Source organism: Alligator mississippiensis, chromosome 1, assembly GCF_030867095.1.
Source record: "Alligator mississippiensis isolate rAllMis1 chromosome 1, rAllMis1, whole genome shotgun sequence".
Classification (NCBI taxonomy): domain Eukaryota; kingdom Metazoa; phylum Chordata; order Crocodylia; family Alligatoridae; genus Alligator; species Alligator mississippiensis.
This window is the reverse complement of record NC_081824.1, coordinates 424,768,997-424,786,916: the sequence shown is the minus strand read 5'-3', so window position 1 is coordinate 424,786,916 and position 17,920 is coordinate 424,768,997. Positions and strand designations below refer to the sequence as shown.

General features: G+C 46.4%; 1 protein-coding gene across 8 annotated transcripts in view; it reads left to right on the top strand.

Annotated features, from left to right (window-relative positions):
- FRY (FRY microtubule binding protein) overlaps positions 1 to 17,920 on the top strand; it is a 468,020-nt gene that overhangs the window by 365,326 nt on the left and 84,774 nt on the right. For all 8 annotated transcript variants that reach the window (XM_059717956.1, XM_019498273.2, XM_019498271.2 and 5 more), the window contains one exon: positions 8,392 to 8,577. In XM_059717956.1, the coding sequence (XP_059573939.1) occupies positions 8,392 to 8,577 (186 nt within the window). The remainder of the gene's footprint in view (positions 1 to 8,391; positions 8,578 to 17,920) is intronic.

Genomic DNA, 17,920 nt, shown 5'->3' with positions numbered 1-17,920 from the left:
AATGCACCTGGGGAGGAAGAACCAGCGGCACACCTACAAGCTGGGGAATTCCTTTCTCGCCAGTGTCAAGACAAAAAAGGATCTTGGAGTCATCGTTGATGCCACAATGAACATGGGCCGACAAAGTGGGGACGCGGTCAGGAAGGCCAGCCATACCTTGTCATGCATCCACAGATGCATCTCAAGCAGGTCCAAGGAGGTGATCCTCCCCCTCTATGCGACACTGGTCAGGCCGCAGCTAGAGTACTGCATCCAGTTCTGGGCGCCACACTTCAGAAGGGATGTGGCCAATATGGAGAGGGTCCAAAGGAGGGCCACCCGTATGATCAGGGGTCAGCAAGGTAGGCCCTACGAGGAGAGGCTGAGGGACCTGAACCTGTTCAGCCTCCAAAAGAAAAGGCTGAGATGGGATCTAGTGGCAGTCTACAAACTAGTCAAGGGGGACCAAGAGGCATTGGGGGAGAGTCCCTGTTCCCCTGAGCACTCTCGGGAGTTACAAGAAACAACGGACACAAGCTAGCGGAGCGTAGTTTCAGGCTAGACATTAAGAGGTGCTATTTCACTGTCAGGGCAGCTAGGACCTGGAACCAACTTCCAAATGAAGTGGTGCTGGCTCCTACCCTAGGGGACTTGGAAAAAAAGGCTGGACAAACAACTGACCGGGGTCGTTTGACCCCAGTACTCTTTCCTGCCACACCAGGGGGTCGGACTAGATGATCTCCTCAGGTCCCTTCTGACCCTACCAACTATGAAACTATGAGAAGTTGCTAAAAGGAGAAAGAGTGTAGCTTCAGTGTAGTGTGAACCAAACAAGTAACTAACAGCTGATAAACTAGCTAATTAGCCAGTTTGGTACAGTTGTAGAGGTCTGAAAAAAACAGCTGTGGCATTTGTAATCAGAAATCTTATGAGTCATTATAAAAACTTAAATGTTAATAGATCTGTTATGAGAAATCAATGAAGGGACTTAAGACTAGAAGTAATATACAAGGCAATGGCCACATCTATGCAGCCCAGGGGCCCTGTAGCGCAACCTGGTGCAGCCCACAGGCCTTAGGCCCAAGCTGGCACAGCCTGCAAGGTGTTTGGCCTCCAGCCACTTAGAAGTTGCATAGCCCCATCACTAGTGATTAAATGGAGATCAGGATATATAAGGCCTGGAAACATAACTCAAGGGATTCTTAGTTTTTGAGAGTGGAATGTAGAAGTCAAATGTAATCCCTGGGTAGCTTTATGACTTACATTTTGAATTAACATTCTGTTTTATAATGGTTCAATTTCATAAAATTGCCACACAGCCCATGTAAATGTTTCTGTGCTCTCTGTAGCAGACCCTCACAACAGTAATAATAAACCTGTTAACCAGAATCATGAATGTAACATGCTAAAATAGTAGTGATGTTATGCTCGAATGTAAGTAGGCATATTGGGAGAGAGAACATGAAGGAACTCACTGTAAGAAACTGGAGATAGTTTGGAGTTAAACTGGGCATACATGTACTAATATATTGGAAGGAGTTGGAAAATATTTAAGATGAAGTGAATTTACAGATACACAGAAAACAGATAATGGACTGTATGAAGCATAGTAATACGGAAATACAGACTAGATGGAAGTACTGGAAAGTAGCTACATATGTGGTTGGGTCTTTGCATGGGTGACTGGTGCATCCTGAGTCTGGGGGGGCACCAGATCGCCAACGGGGGTGTCCCCCATTGGCCGATCACCAACCCAGGGGAGGGCTTTGTGGCTAATGCTTTCAGTGGGTGCACGGCCAATCTCAGGGGGTGCGCATGCACCTGCGTGCACCCCTTACACATCTCCAATGGGTCTTCATGCTCAATGAGTAGTCATCAGTGGCTCAATGTCTAGCTGCGAGGAGGCATCAAATGGAGTTTCCCCATAGGTCTGTCCTGTTCTAGTATTGGTCAACATCTTAATGATTTGGATGATTTGGGTGGAGCTGCAAACACTCTGGAAGGTAGGGCAGGATCCAGAATTCATTAATTCTGGATAGACAGGAATAATAGTCCACAATTAATCATGTGAGATTCAGCAAGGATAGAGTCCTGGCACTTCAGATGGAGTAATTACGTGCACAAATACAGAAGGGGGAATAAGTGGCTAGGGTGCTGTACTGCAGAGAAGGACCTGGGGGTTACAGTGGATTATAAGATGAATATGAGCCAACAGTTATGCTTTTGCTGTAGAAAAAGCCAAGAGCATATTGGGTTGTATTAATAGGAGTGGCACTTGCAAGTCAAGGGAAGTAATTCTTCTACTCTGTTCTACACTGGTGAGGCCTCACCTGGACTACTGTCTCCAGTTTCGAGCCCCACATCTCAAGAAGGATGTGGACAGTTTGGAAAGAGTCCAGTGCAGGGCAACAAAAATGATTAGGGACCAGAAAATCATGACTGATGAGGAAAGGTTAAATGACTTAGGGTTATTTAGTTTGGACAAGGGGGGCATGTTCAGATGAGCACGCATGTGCCTCTTGCAGCATCTCAAAGCCCTTTGAGATGCTGCAAGAGGCATGTGCGGGAACAAAAAACTGTTCCCCGTGCTGCAGATTTGCAGCAAGGGGGCAAAATTAGACCCCTGGTTATCCAGGGGTCAAAAAATACCCCAGGCAAAAAAAGCAGGGCAAGGCACAGTCCAAGACCATGCCCTGAGGCAACCGGAGGCTCGGGTCCTCCACAGAGATGTTCTGGTAGCCAGCCAGAGCATCTCTATGGCTGGCCCTTGCCCTGGTGCTGACTGGACCTGGGCTCTGTGCCAGTAAGTAGGGGATGGTGGGGGTTGGAGAAGCGGGGAGGGGAGCAGGAGGGACCCCCACCCAGGCCCATTCCCTGCCTGCCCCCCAAGCCCTCCTGCTTGCTGCCCCACCTGACCCCATCCCCTGGTGGCTCCTGCAGTGCCCCTATCACTGCCCCGCCCAGCCCCAGCATCCCGGCAATTAAAAAAAAAAAAAAGGCCCCACACACACTGGTAGTTGCAGCTGCCATAGGGGTCGCTGGGGCCTCCTGGCAGAGCCCCCCTGCACAGCACGGGGCAGCAGGGACCAGCCCCTGGCACCTGCACTGCCACTGCCTCTTTCCACAGGTGTGGCTGGGATTGGCAGGGTGCTGTGCAGCTCCACATGCTGTCAGGTAGCTGGGGCTGCTGTGCCTGTCACCCAGTGCCCTGCACAGCTCAGCCTGAGCAGCCCCAGCTGCCTGACAGCGTGCGGAGCCCCATAGTGCCATACCGACCACGGGTGCACCCTCGCAATGGGACAGTGGCAGTGTGGGTGCCAGGTGGCCTGCCCCGTGCTGTGCGGGGGGGGAGGGGGCTCTGCCAGGAAACCCCAGTGACCCTCAACAGCTGCTGCTTCTGCTGTTGAGTGTGGGGCCTTTTTTGCTTTTTGGTTGTTTTTTTTTTAAGTGCTGGGATGCTGGGGTTGTTACCAGATTTACCCATCACTTTGGGGTGCACTCATTTATTAGGGGTATGTTTCTGGGGTTTCTATAATTCTGTCAATGTGCTGCTTGTGTCACTTGTGTTTCTATATGGAGCTGTATCTCTCCCTTCTGCTAGTCCTCACCGCCAATGGAGCTATCTTGTAGGACTCCATTTCAGTGGGGCTGGGTACCTCCAGCCAGCAAATCAGTCAAATACATACACACACAGAGATTAACATGACATACCTCACCTGGCCGGGTTGATCATTATGTACAGGTTGACACCCTCATATGTCAGGAATCAGTTCATTAAGGTAACAATAAAATGCAGTCAGACTAAAGCACACAGGTGAACAGAATACCTCTGAATCAGGCTGGGTGTCCAGCTGACACCCTCATGGGCCAGCATTCAGTTCATTAGGGCACATATGAGCCAAACTGGGTCAATCAGCCAATACAAGCTGATCCCCTTATGTGTCTCAAACTCAGCACGTCCCAATCTTTTGCCCTAACCAACCTAGTAGTGATAGCCTCTTGATGAGCAAACTCCACAGTATTTCTGGGATCTTTGGCTTAGGTAAAAGAAGTGTTGCTGCAGAGCAAGTGGGGAAGGAAAAATAGAGAAGGAAAAATACACTCAGTTACCAACAGTTTGACTATAAAAGTTATTTATTGCTAAGTATACAAAATTTATGATGGCATTAGTAATAAAAGCCATGCAAGGGAAAACAAACAAAAACAATTACAATATTACCCTGGTTTAATTGAGTATTTGGGGAAACTTAGCTCAAGCTTAACTAATAAAATTCAGGTTCAGAAAGCTATGCCTAGAAAGAAAAAGAGAAAGAGGGAGAAAGAGAAAGAGAGTGAGAGCTGGGATCTCACCATTCCAAGGCACTTGGGTGTTTTGTTGACAGGCAAAGTTCCTAGCTTGATCGTTGAAGTTTAAACAGGCGATGGAAAGAGACTATCTGTTTATCCCAGCTTCTCAAGAACAACAGCAGATGGTGTCAGAGAGATTTCTGCCTCTTGAAGTACACTATTTGCTGCTTTACAGCTTTCTTATACCCTTAGTCCAGCCTCTTCAAAGCATTCTTTTAATTGTGTAAATCAAGAGGGTCCCAAGCCATAATTGACAGGAAAAATCCTGTTATATAAACAGTTTCAATTTAAATGAATGACCTTTTTCAGTGACAAGGGGTTATCTGGTTTGGAACATCTCAAGAAACTGATTAACAACCAGGAAAAACATAAGTTTTAAGGAGTAACCAGACACCTAGGAGCCAGCTTGAAATTATTATTAATATAGAAGATATACTGGAAGAGATACCACATTGTTTCTTCTCAGATGGCCTAGCTATGCTTGCACTGTGAAGTCAGTGTTTTGTATTTTACGTGTTGTGAATAAGCCTCAGCTTAGCATGACTTTCAGATCTTACTGCAGTCTTTTAACATACTTAAGGGGATTACTTGGAGTGTTCATAAAATTTGTGGGGTGGACTTCCACCAGTCATCCTGGGAAAAGTATGACAGCATTTGTGGTTAGAGCTCCAACGAGCTAGACATTGTGATGAACCCTTAACCATTGTTCAGATGTCACCCATACTCCCTCTGACTCAGTCTCTTGCCATTCCCTAACCCGACAACCGAGTTTTAGTCAATCAAGTTTAAATAGGTCTCCCATACTGGGACCGGGGAATGTATGGCCTGAGATGCCTATTAAACTTCTATTCTGCTTAATTCTGGTTAGGTAAGGTGTGTGGCGGGGCAGGGGGGAAGAAAAAGTCCTTTGTAAGTCCAGCAAGCTGGATGCCAGAGTTTCCTCAAGAACTCGAAACTGCCAGGTAACAGGGCCAGGTGGGGCAGCTATCAGGGATCTAGGGGTGCAAGTGGGGAATGGAGCCAGGTGGGGCAACCATCGGGGGTCCGGGAGTACAAGTGGTGGGTGGGGCTGGGCAGGGCAGCCATCAGAGGGTCTGGGGGTGCAAGCAGGGGGTGGGGCTGGGTGGGGCAGCCATTGGGGGGTCTGGGGTGCAAGTGGGAGGTGGGACTGGGTGGAGCAGCCATCAGGGGGGCTGCAGGAGCTGGTGAGGGATGGGGCTGGGTGGGGCAGCCATTGAGGGGCTGCAGGGGATGGAGTTGGGTGGGGCAGGGAAGCAATCCAGAGGTCTGGGGGAGCAAATGGGGGTTGGGTACATGGGCCCTACAGGCGGGGGTAGCCCGTGTGGGGGCCATATGGCCCCTGTTGGGGGGGGCTGTGGCATGGTCTCCTTAGCGGGCAAAGGCCCCACTGGCAGGAGATGTCTGCCACCTATGGGATTCTCAGAGGCCCAATGTGGGGGCAGCCCATGAGCTGTGCTGGGGAGCTGTGCCCTGCAGGGGGCAAGGGACCCACACCTCCTGAGCAGCCCCCCCACAATCCACCCACACACCCCATGACCCCCACATCCCTCCACAGCCACCCACCCCTCTTCCCACCCTCCTCCTACAAACCTCACATCCCCCCAGCACACACTCTGCGTGCCCAGCTGCCATACAGGATGAGACCCGCTGGCAAGAGCTGTGGCTGCAGGGGCAGCTCTCCCCACATCCTGGTTAGTGAAGGGGTCAGAGGGAGCTCTAACTGCTCTATGGTAAGAAAACGAAAGGCAAACAGCAAAACATATAGGTATTTAGAAATAATTTTATTATGATGATAGAGACACTGGTGGGCTTCCAAATTGGTTTAACGCTGTAGATATATCAATAAAACATTGCCCATCTGATCACTGTCTCTCTGTTTCTCTCTCTCTCTATATATATATAATTGTCTTTTGTTTTAATTGTGGAGGAACATGGATTTGGGAGTATTTTACAGAGTGACTTCAGGATTTTTTATCAGGGATTTTTCAGTTTTCAAATAGGGAACACCAGAATTCCTGCTAGGGTGGCAAGTGGCAGGACCCGGGCAGAGGAACCTACTCAGAGCTGGCACCTTGGGCCCAGCTGGAGGTGGCTGATGTCCTGGCCAGTTGGGGCCAGGAGAACACGCCTTGACAGTTCAAAGCAGGCTACCACCCTGGGAACATCTTCCAGGTGATAGCTGCCCAGATGGCCGGGCAGGGGCACACATGGCAGTAGTACTGCACAAAGGCCAGCTCTGCAGTCACAGCCCACTGGCAGCTGGCCCAGAGGGGCACATGCCTCTACTGGCTGTGCAGTCCCCATCCGGGTCTGGCAGGTATGCAGCCTTGGGGCCACATGCTGTCACAGGTGGCAGCAGGTCACACCCAGGCAGCAGCCCCCACTGCCAGACTGGTGCAGTGGGTAAAGGGTGCAGGGAACTCTCAGGGCTGCTTCAGCAGTCCAGCTGGCACAAGGGGTAGTGTCCCAAGGTACCAACTGGCCGGGCCCCAAAAGCTCCTGAGAGCGAGTAGCCCTGAGCTGCTTGCCAGGGCAGCTTTTTTTACTGATGGGGCCAGGACAGGACAGTTTCTTACACTGACCCCAGGCTCGAGCTCTCCCTGACTGCAGATCCAGGAGGAGCCCAGCAGGGTTATTTTGCCCTAAGTGGCACAACTTGCACCACTCCAAAGTACATGTCCAGGCATGTGCACTGAAGCAAAAAGCCCCGGCTCAAATTTGCACCGCTTCTATTTGGGCTGCTACAAGCTCACATGCCTGCATGTGTGGACATGCCCGAGAAGTCTGAAGAGAGATTTAATAATAGTCTTCAAATACCTTAAGGCACATTATAGAGAGGATGGAGGTGGCCTTTTCTCTGTTGACGTAACGGAGCAATGACCTCAAGCCGTAGCAGAGGAAATTGAGGTTGGAGATTAGCACGAACTTTCTGACTATGAGGGTGGTCAAGTATTGAAACAGGCTACCTAGAGAAATTGTGGAATCTTCATCTTTGGAAGTTTTCAAGAGCAGGCTAGACAGAGACACTTGGCTGGGATGTTTTAATCAAGAATGATCCTGCTTAGAGCAGGGGGCTAAATTACATGACCAAGTGAGGTCCCTTCCAGCCTTACTTTCCTATGATCCTAATAAGATATCAATTCCAGTTGTTGAGCCTGCCCAAGTTAGTAGTCCCTGAAAGTCACTGCCATTTGACAGCTCTGTTGTCCTGTGTAACATGAATTGATGAGCTCAGTTGAGGTCCTGGCAGAAAGATGTCTATATCACAAAATCCATCACCAAAGATTACCTTTCTAAGTTAAAAATGGAAGCTGAGGATTGAACACACATGGAGACTGACCTGTCCTTTCACCATAGAAAATGTTGAATTGAAACTTGGATGAAAAATGAATAAAATCATCACTGCAATATATTTTATTAAAACTTGAATCATCTATGTTTGTAGGTCATGTTGAACAAAAATCAATGGAAGTATAAGTGAATGGTTTCATAGACTGATGTAGTGCTATAATAAACTCTTTCATTTCTAGATCCTTAGTTCAAATTCTATACAGGGTACTAGAGACCAAAATTAGTTACCATCTGAAGGCTGATTGAGGTCCCATAGGAAATGATTCTGTGTGTCTGTCCAATTCTCCAGGTCACAAAATCTGACAAAGTTAACACTAATTATCAAGCTGACAGTCTCAACAAAGAGACCAAGCATTGAAGTACATGTACAATGGACTAAAGTGTCATTTCTAGCGGTGGTCTTACCAAGTCAAGATTTAGACATTGAGGGGTAACAATATCAGGAAACTTATACTACTACAGCTGTACCTGCTCAGTAGATGCAAAAAGGTCTTCACTCTGTCAGTCTGCCATCTTTCTCAAATACTAAGTTTTCACATTTAAAGAAACACAATGGGACTGTGGCCAGAATTACTGTATCTTGTTTGTTCTGTAATGCTGCCATGAACTCCCTTGCAATCTTCGTTATGTCTGGAATATAAACTTGTTTATAATTACTTCATATGAAGTGATTGCTGTAAATTTTTCCTTCAGGTCTTGACCATTATCGCCCTGAGGTTTTTGAACACAGTAAAAAGCTACTGCTCCACCTTTTGATTGCATTGTCTTGCAACAGCAATTATCAAGCCATTGCCTCAGTGCTTCTTCAGACCAGAGAGATGAATGAAACCAAAACTCTGACAGTCCAACCAGCATATCTACCTGAATACCTCTATACAGGTAATAAAGTGCAATAGGATAATACATTACATTGTATTTCAAAGATTTGACTAGTGGAATGGAAAGGTTTGGTCGTTTGAAATACTGTAAAGTTTTTAATAAGTACTGTATTTACTCAAATATAAGATGACCCTGACTATTAGACAACTCCCTAAAAACTAGATTCTATATATGGGAAACTTATAAATTTGTTATAATTTTCCAGATAAACAATCTAATTATTGGAGGTTTGCCTTTAATTTGCCCCCCTCCCACTGCCACAGCAGGGAAAATAAATCTGAAGCATCAGGTAGCCTCTTTGCCCTCTGCCTCCACAACTTTTTCCCCTGGACACCCTTCCTCCCCTTCCTTACTGACAAACTGTACTCTCCCTGAGCACGTGGAAGTGGGGAACAAATCTGAAAACACTAAACTTGAAATAAACACATCTGTAATGATTTGCATATAGTTCATCCAGAATTGAAGCATTTTACCTTTTTGAAACTGCTGCAAATTTTAGCATAGGTACTCCATAAACACACTATTAAGCAGCACTTTTGTACCTACTTATATGTAATACAAACCACACATGATATTAGACCAAGGCCAAAAGGCTTATCATTTAACATGTAGTTCATTGGGCTGGGCCCCATCAGAGTCAACAGCATTTCAAACCATGGTGACCCTACAGCTCAGCACTGCTCAGTATGTGTGTGTACTCCAGATACTCCCTGAAACAATCCATGTTTCAACAATTAACCCCCAACTCATGACTTGAACCTGGTCCAGCTCCACCACATGGAAGGATGGGGCCACACTAATCATATACAACAGGCTAAGGGGCAGAAGTGGGGAGCAACAGAGAGATTCTGAGTGAATTGTTTGGGGTCCCATTTGGTGATGTTTGCCAGACATATGAAGAAACAGGGATCTTGGAAATGGGAAAGAAAAGCATAGCTCAGCTGTAGGAGTGAAGAAGAAGTAAAAATATATATAGTGTGGTGGCTCACCATGGCTTGTGAAAAAGCACTCCACTTACCATATGTCTGACTCAGAGGGGCTACACTAATCTAGTCTTGTGGTAAATTCCCATCAGCATCTCGGTCTTTTGGCTAGGATTGAGCATTACTGGCTCCAAGGAGAGGGTATCAGTGCTGGCTCTGGCCCTTGCGGTGCCAGCCTGGTACTGCAGTACCTCCAGGCCTGGTGTCAGTTCCCTGTGGAGGTAAAACCCACCCATTTTTTAGGGCCAAAAAAAAATAGCTTGTTTGCCCAAATGGGGTTATATGTTTTATAGTCATGCTCAGTGTCAGCTGCGTTTAATCAACTTCATAGTTGTTTTCCATTATTGAGCACATGCTGCTTTTGCTGAAGTTTAATGATAGACAGTGTATTTTTTTAGATGACTTTGTATGTAAATGTAAAACAAGTGGCTTTTTTCCCTATGGTGATAGGGGGGAACCTCATCTTGTATTTGAGTAAATCTGGTTATAGGCCATCTTATCAAAGTTGTAAAATTGTACAGCTGTCATTGACAATAACTCCTTCAAACTACTCTGGAAAAACATCCTAAATTATTAAAAGAGACTTTTTTTTTTATATAGAGAAAAATGTGTTTCTATAAGACAGTGATTCTCAACCAGGATGCCAGGGTATCCTCATGTGCTGCCAGACCCTTTGGGGGTTGCCATGAGGTGTAAGGAGATAAACAAGTAATCTAATTAGATAAATTCAGGCCCTGGCTTGTCCCCTGACTGAATGGTCCCCCATCCCCAATTTCCAACCACTCTGCAAAGTTTTTTAAATCAGGCGCCACTCAGTTTACAAAAGTTATGGAGGGGTGCCTTGAGTCCTTGAGTCCAAGAGCACAGCTAGAAGGCAAAATGTCTAGTATAGTTATAGAAATGAAACTAGCCATTCCACTTCCCTGTAACTTTCCAACCCACTGGGTGCATTTACACAAGATATTTACTGTGGAACTGCCTAATTAGCTCTGCAGTAAAGTCTCAGTGTCTACACATGCAGCCTTATTAAGCTGCAGTAAACGAATTAACTCTGCCATAGCTTAGTACTTGTAAAAACAAGTACTATCCTACAGTGGTGTTCTTTAGCATGCAGCAATGCATGTGTAGATGCTGATGGGGCTGGCTGGGGCACGAGGCTGCTTCATTGCAGGGGCTGCCTGTCAGCTAGCCCTGCACTGGAGTACCCTCATGCCCCAGCCACTAAGCCAGGTCAGAGTAGTCCCAGGGCTCCCTGCCAGCTGAAGCTGCTCCAACCCAGCTCAATGTGCTGCAGTTCCAAGCACACATGTAAACATGGTCTGATGTGTGCCGGAGTATATTGTGTCACATTAATTTCTTGTGTAGATGTGCCCACTGAGAGAGACAATTCTGTTAGATATGAGGGAAGGGGTATAAATCAGACAAACTTGAAGGATCTAATATACAGTTGCAGTACAAGAGAAGGGGATTTATGTAGTTAGGAACGTGCTACCTACCTTCGAGATCCAACTGAAACCTGATTTGAATTCAATTAAGTTCCAATATTATGTACTCCTCTCAACACCCACTTTCTGAAAGTGATGGACATTTGCTTTGTTTTCCAAAGCTCATTTCTAATTTTAGCTTGTCTACTATGAATCCCTGCTAAGCTGATTTCTTACTAACTTTTTGCAAGTTGCAGGGCTTTAAGAAGTTTTGGTTGGGCAAAGTTTGATAAAACCACCTGGCTAGTAGGGGTGTGCGAAGTGGGCCCTATTCAATTCGGATTTAGATTTGGCCCGAATCAGGGACAGTGATTTGATTTGTTGATTTGGATCACTGTCCCTGATTCAATTCAGCCAAATCCGAATCTAAAGATTCAATGCTGATTCAAAGAATCAGCAATTCAGACATAAACACAGCTTTAAATGTTTTTTCTACATACTGTTAGGTAGCAGGCAGCTCGTGAACACTGCGATGCTGGGGCGCATGGTATGTCCCACAGAAGCATGGAGGGCTCCCCAGCACGCTAGGCAGCAGACCCGGAAGCAGACCAGCAGCACTTCTGGTCCACTTCCAGGTCTGCCAGGGAGTGCGCTGGGGGCCCCCCCGGTGTCCCCCTGGCTCAGCAACTGGTGCCTCCTGGGTTGGGGGGGCACCTGGGGTCCCCCTATAGCCAGTTGCCAAACCGGGAGGATGCCGGGGGGGGCCCTAGCACAGTCCCCAGCAGACCTGGAAGTGGACCGGAAGTCCAGGTTTGCTGCTAAGCACATGCATCACAGTGATCATGAGCTGCACTGGTACCTCAAGATGTGTAGAAAAAACTTTTAAAGCTGTGTCTATCTCCAAATCTTTCCGAATCTCTCCAAATCAGCTTGGAAGGTTCTGATTTGATTTGGAGAGATTAACGGTTCCTCTGATTCTATTCAGATTCGGAGATTCAGCTACCTAATCGAGCCGAATCTCCACCGAATTGAATCAGGGACCAAAGCTTCGCACAGCCCTACTGGCTAGATTTAAGACTTATGGAATGTCACTACACTCAAGGGGGAAGCTGGACGTTAAGGGAGTCATGGAGCCAATTTACAGTTGTGGAGATAGAATTAACTAAGGTCAAAGAAAAAGATAAGCTTTTGTTTGGAACAGAAGCAAGAAGTGAGAAGCAAAGAGGAATAATCCTGGCAGTTGCCATTTCATACATATCAGTTGTAGCATTAGTAAAATAATAGTATGACTATTAAGAGAGAGGATGGTATCGGAATCGAGAGCAATAAGGAGTGCAAGATTATAAAGAATAAAATGACCAGATAATTAATTTGTTTTGTAATCCTACCAACCACACACAGAGATACACACATATATACACACAAACAGAGTGGATGAGAAGGGGAAATAATAAATTTTATTTAGAACATAGCCGTGCAAGAAAAAAGCTGGGAGGTAAGCCTACAAACATTTGAAAAATAAAACTATGTTAGTGTGACCATTATGTAGGGTTGTAGAGATGAAATTAAGCAAGGGAAAGTCAGAGCTGAATATCAGAAAACACTCTCTGTCGAATAGTGTCTCCGGGAATGGTAATAAATTTTTTGTTTAAGGTATTTAAAATTAATTTAAAATTTAAAACTGGACACGCAACTAGAAAATGTGTTTTGAGAAGCAGCTTTTGCAATTGGATATGGATGGAATTACCTAATAGATCTCGTCTTGCTTTACTTTCCATGAAGGAAGCAAAGGTAGAAGAGAAAAAGGACAGAAAGCTATGAAAGTGTCTTGGACAAGCTTTGGATATTTTTTGCTATAATTTATATGCTTATCTGAAAAACGTATTAAGTTTAACCATCACTAACCACTGTAGTTTGGGGTTTTTTTACCTGACATAAATGATAGAGAAAATGAAAGAATGTGGAGAAAATAATGTAAGAGTGTCTTTGCTTTGAGAGCAGTTTTGAGTGCACAGTTGCAAAGCATGGCTCCATTCACATGAGCCAAACCCAGAAATGACACGGCAAATCCACTGAGGGTATCCTTGAAGACTCCTATGGTTTTTCCTACCCTTCATACCCCCATAATGAGGCCTGTTTTGTGGCTATGATTATTGATTAGGATTGATCACAACTACACACTCTTGCCCTGTAGTAAAATGAGAGCTAACCTATGGTAGTGTTAGGAGGACGTAGCCATGATGATCCAGGAAAAATGTGAAAAGCAAGGATTCTTGTGAATAATACTTTTAGTGAACCAACTATATAAATGGGAAGGACATAGCCAAGCTTCCTGGTACCACAGTACCCATCCTCAGGTCTCTGCTAACCTGTTGTAGTTTACAGCTCAATGAGAGAGGATCAGCTTTCATTCACCATGGGGTGAGAACATAAACAGGGATAGTTATCACAGACCAACTGACATGCTATAAATGCCTGTCCTCTTTTACCTCCCAGCAACTTATATGACAGGAACCAAGGAACCAGCAACCAGGAGCTACAAACAGGGTAAACAGTTTGCAGGTCGGTTTGCTGCCCTTCACCTCCCTGCCCCTCTTGAGGGAAGAGCCTATCTTCACACCTATCAGCTTGGTGTGAAGAAGTAAGAAAAAAGGAACCCTGTGGGGCCAATGAGTAAACAGGCCAGCTTCCAGGTGTGTTCACTAGGGAAGGTGTGTTTGGAAGAGCAGTAAGAGAAAAATGGCAGATTAAGAGACCCAGGGAAATGGCTGGAGGATGTTACAATGCCAGAGCCACTGCCACTGCCTATTTACACCTGTGAGCTTTCTGTCCAGGCAGAACCACTCATCAGTTGAGGTCTAGGTTTGGCACTGTGGGGAACTACGGCTTGCAGGTTCCTTCCCATGATGGCCAGATCAGGGAGTGCCTGCAGTGTGAGTGGTGCCTCTTGGTGGTCTCTCAGAAAACAGGCAAGAGAACTTCAGGAAGAGGTGGTGAGGCTCTGAAGCATCCTCCACCATGAGGAGTTCATTGATCTGATGCCAAAGGAGATCTCTGGGACTGTGGAGGAGAAACAGCCAGAGGCAGTGCTAGAGAAGAGAGAGGTGGACTCCCAGGAGTGTGGAACCTGGAAGCTTGTTACCTCTGGCAGCAAGCAGAAATCTTCATCTCTACCTGCAGCAGTTTGTCTGGAGAATAGATATGGAGCACTAGCAACAGAGAGGGAGGAGCACATTCCATTGGTGCAGGAGGACAGGCCAGGCCTCACCAAGGTGAGAAGGATCATGACAACCCCCACCCAGAAGAAGCAACAGGTAGTGTTTGGAGACTCCCTTCTGTGGGGGATGGTGGGAACCATCTGCTGACCTAGCCTGTTATCTCAGAAAGTCTGCTGCTTGCATGGAGCCCAGATCCAAGATGTCATAGTTAGGGGTTACTGAGACTCATCCGACCCTCTGACTACTACTCCATGCTGCTCATCCATGTGGGCACTAATGATACTGCCAGGGGAGACCCTGAGCAGATCAAAAGTGACTACAGGGCTCGGTGCAAGGGTGAAGGGGGCTGGAACTCAGGTCATGTTCTCTCAATGCTTCCGGTCAAGGAAAAGGGCCTGGGTGCATCCTGCAGATCAATAACTGGTTGCACAGGTGGTGTTGCCAATAGGACCTTGGCTTCTTTGACCATGGGATATTCTTCCAAGGAGAAGGATTGCTGGGAAGAGATGGGATCCACCTGACAAAGAAAGGGAAGAGTGTCTTCGCAGACAGGCTTGGTAACCTAGTGAGGAAGGCTTTAAACTAGGTTCGCTGGAAGATGGAGACCAAAGCCGTGAGGTAAGTGGGAAGTGGGTGACCTGGAGGAAGAGCAAGCAGGAGGAGGCAACAGTGGAGGTGCTCTCATACTTCCAGAGAAATCAGGGCAATCAACTAGTTATCTTAGCTGCCTGTATACGAATGCACAGAGCCTGGGAAACAAGCAGGAAGAATTGGAAGTCCTTGCACAGTCATGGAACTATGATGTGATTGGAAAAACAGAGATTTGGTGGGATAGCTCACATGACTGGAGCACTGTCATGGATGGGTACAAACTGTTCAGGAAGCACAAGCAGGGGAGGAGAGGAGGAGGAGTTGCACTTATGTAGAAGAGCCATATGATTGCTCAGAGCTCCTGTATGGAATAGACCTGTTGAAAGTCTCTGGGTTAGAGTCAGAGGAGACAACAACAAGGGTGATGTTATGGTAGGGGGCTGCTATAGACCACCAGACCAGGAGGAAGTGGTGGATGGGGCTTTCTTCACACAGCTAGAGGAAGTTTCCCAGTTCTCATGAGGGACTTCAGTCACCCTGACATCTGCTGGGAAGGCAATACAGCAGTGCACAGGCAATCCAGAAAGGTTTTGGAGAGTGTTGGGGACAACTTCCTAGAGCAAATGTTGGAACGGCCAACTAAAGAACTATGACCTGTTGCTTACAAATGGATGAATTGATGGGGAATGTCATAGTGGATGGCAACTTGGGCAACAGTGACCATGAGATGATTGAGTTCAGGATCCTGAGGAAAAGAAGGAAGGAGAGCAGCAGAGTAAGGACCATGGACTTCAGAAAAGCAGACTTCAGCTCACTCGGAACTAATGGGCAGGATCCCCTGGGAAGTCATTCTGAGGGGGAAAGGAGTCCAGGAGAGCTGGCTGTACTCTAAAGAATCCTTACTAAGAGTGCAGGAACAAAACCATCCCAATGCACAGGCAAACTAGCAAGAATGGCAGAAGACCAGCTTGGCTTAGCAGAGAACTCTTCAGTAAACTAAATCACAAAAAGGAAACTTATAAGAAGTGGAAACTTAGACAAACAACTAGGGAGGAGTATCAAGTCAGGAAGGCCAAAGTGCAATTGGAGTTGCAGCTAGCAAGGGGTACCAAGATTCCTGGTATCTTGTAGTATGTCAGTAGCAAGAGGAGGATCACAGAAAGGTTGAGTGCCTTATTGAATGGGCAGAGGATGCAGAAAAGGCTGAAGTGCTTAATGCCTTTTTCACCTCAGTCTTCACAGGCAAGGTCAGCTCCCAGACTACTGTGCCTGGCAGCACAGTTTGGAGAGGAGGTAAGCAGCCAACAGTGGCAAAAGAACAGGTTAGGGACTATTTAGAAAAGCTGGACGTATACAAGTCGATGGGGCCGGATGGGATGTGCCCAAGGGTGCTGAGGGAGTTGGCTGATGTGATTGCAGAGCCACTGGCATCACCTTTGAAAACTCATGGTGATCAGGAGAGGTCTGATGAAAAAGGATTCCAGATAATTGAAAAAGGACAAATATAGTGCCCATATTTTTAAAAAAAGGGAAAAAGGAGGATCCAGGGAACTACAGACCAGCCTCACCTCAATCCCTGGAAAAATCATGGAGCAGATCCTCAGTAATTCATTTCTAAGCACTTGGAGGAGAAAGTGATTAGGAACAGTCAGCATGGATTCATCAAGGGCAAGTCAGGCCTGACCAGCCCAGTTGCCTTCTATGATGAGATGACTGGTTCTGTGCATTCGGGGAGACCAGTGGATGTGGTATACCTTGATACAAGACTTTAGATACAGTTTCCCACAACATTCTCACAGGCAAGCTAAGAAGTATAGGCTGGATGAATGAATTGTAAGGTGGATAGAAAACTGGCTGGAGCATCAGGCTCAGAGGGTAGTAATCAATGGCTTGGTGTCTTGTTGGCAGCTGGTATCAAGTGGAGTGCCTGAGAGGTCAGTCCAGGTTCCAATTCTGTTCAATATCTTCATCAACAGCCTGGAAGATGGGATAGAATGCACCCTCAGCAAGTTTGCAGATGACACCAAGCTGGGGAAAGTAGTAGATATGCTGGAGGATAGTGCTACGATTCAGGGAGACCTGGAAAAATTGGGAGGATTGGGCCAAAAGAAATCTTATGAGGTTCAACAAGGACAAGTGCAAAGCCCTACACCTAGGACAGAACAATCCATGCACCAATACAGACTGGGGGCTGACTGGCAGAAAAAGACCTGAGTGTTACAGTGGACAATAATCCAAATCTGAGCCAGCAGTGTGTCCTTGTTGCAAACAAGACTACCGGCATACCGGGCTGTATTGGTAGGAGTGTTGCCAGCAGGTGAAGGAATTGATTATTCCCCTCTATTCAGCACTGGTGAGGCCACATCTGGAGAACTGTGTTCAGTTTTGGGCCCCCCACTACAGAAAGGATGTGGACAAGTTGGAGTCCAGCGGAAGGCAACAAAAATGGTGAGGGGGCTGGGACACATTACTTCTGGGGAGAGGCTGAGGAAACTGGGCTTATTTAGTTTAGAGAAGAGCAGACTGAAGGGGGATTTATTAGCAGTCTTCAACTACCTAAAGGGGGTTACAAAAAAAGATGAAGCTAGACTGTTCTCAGTGATGGCAGATGGCAGAACAAGGAGCAATGGTCTCAAGTTGCAGCAAGGGAAGTTTAGGTTATATATTAGAATTTTCTCATTAGGAAGGTAATAAAGCACTGGAACAGATTACCCAGCAAGGTGGTAGAATCTCCATCCTTGGAGTTTTTTAAGACCTGGCTGGACGAAGTTTTGGCTCAGATGATCTAGTTGGGGCTGGTCCTGCTTTGAGCAGGAGGTTGGAGTAGATGACCTTCTGAGGTCCCTTCCAACCCTAATTTTCTATGATTCTATGATATACCCATGCCCTTAGTCTCCTACCTAAATTTAATGATGGAAAACTTCAGTTGGATGATTCACATATATTTAAAGTTAAACATATAGTGCTTTGCTGGACTATGCTTTAAATCGTTCTGTGCCTTATCTGGGAAGCGATGATAATATGACCGATAGTGCATTCCTTGTTAAACATAGTTCACATCAGACCATCAGGGTAAATCAAATAAGCTTACAAGGGCTCAGCTGATATACACCTCTTAAATATAATG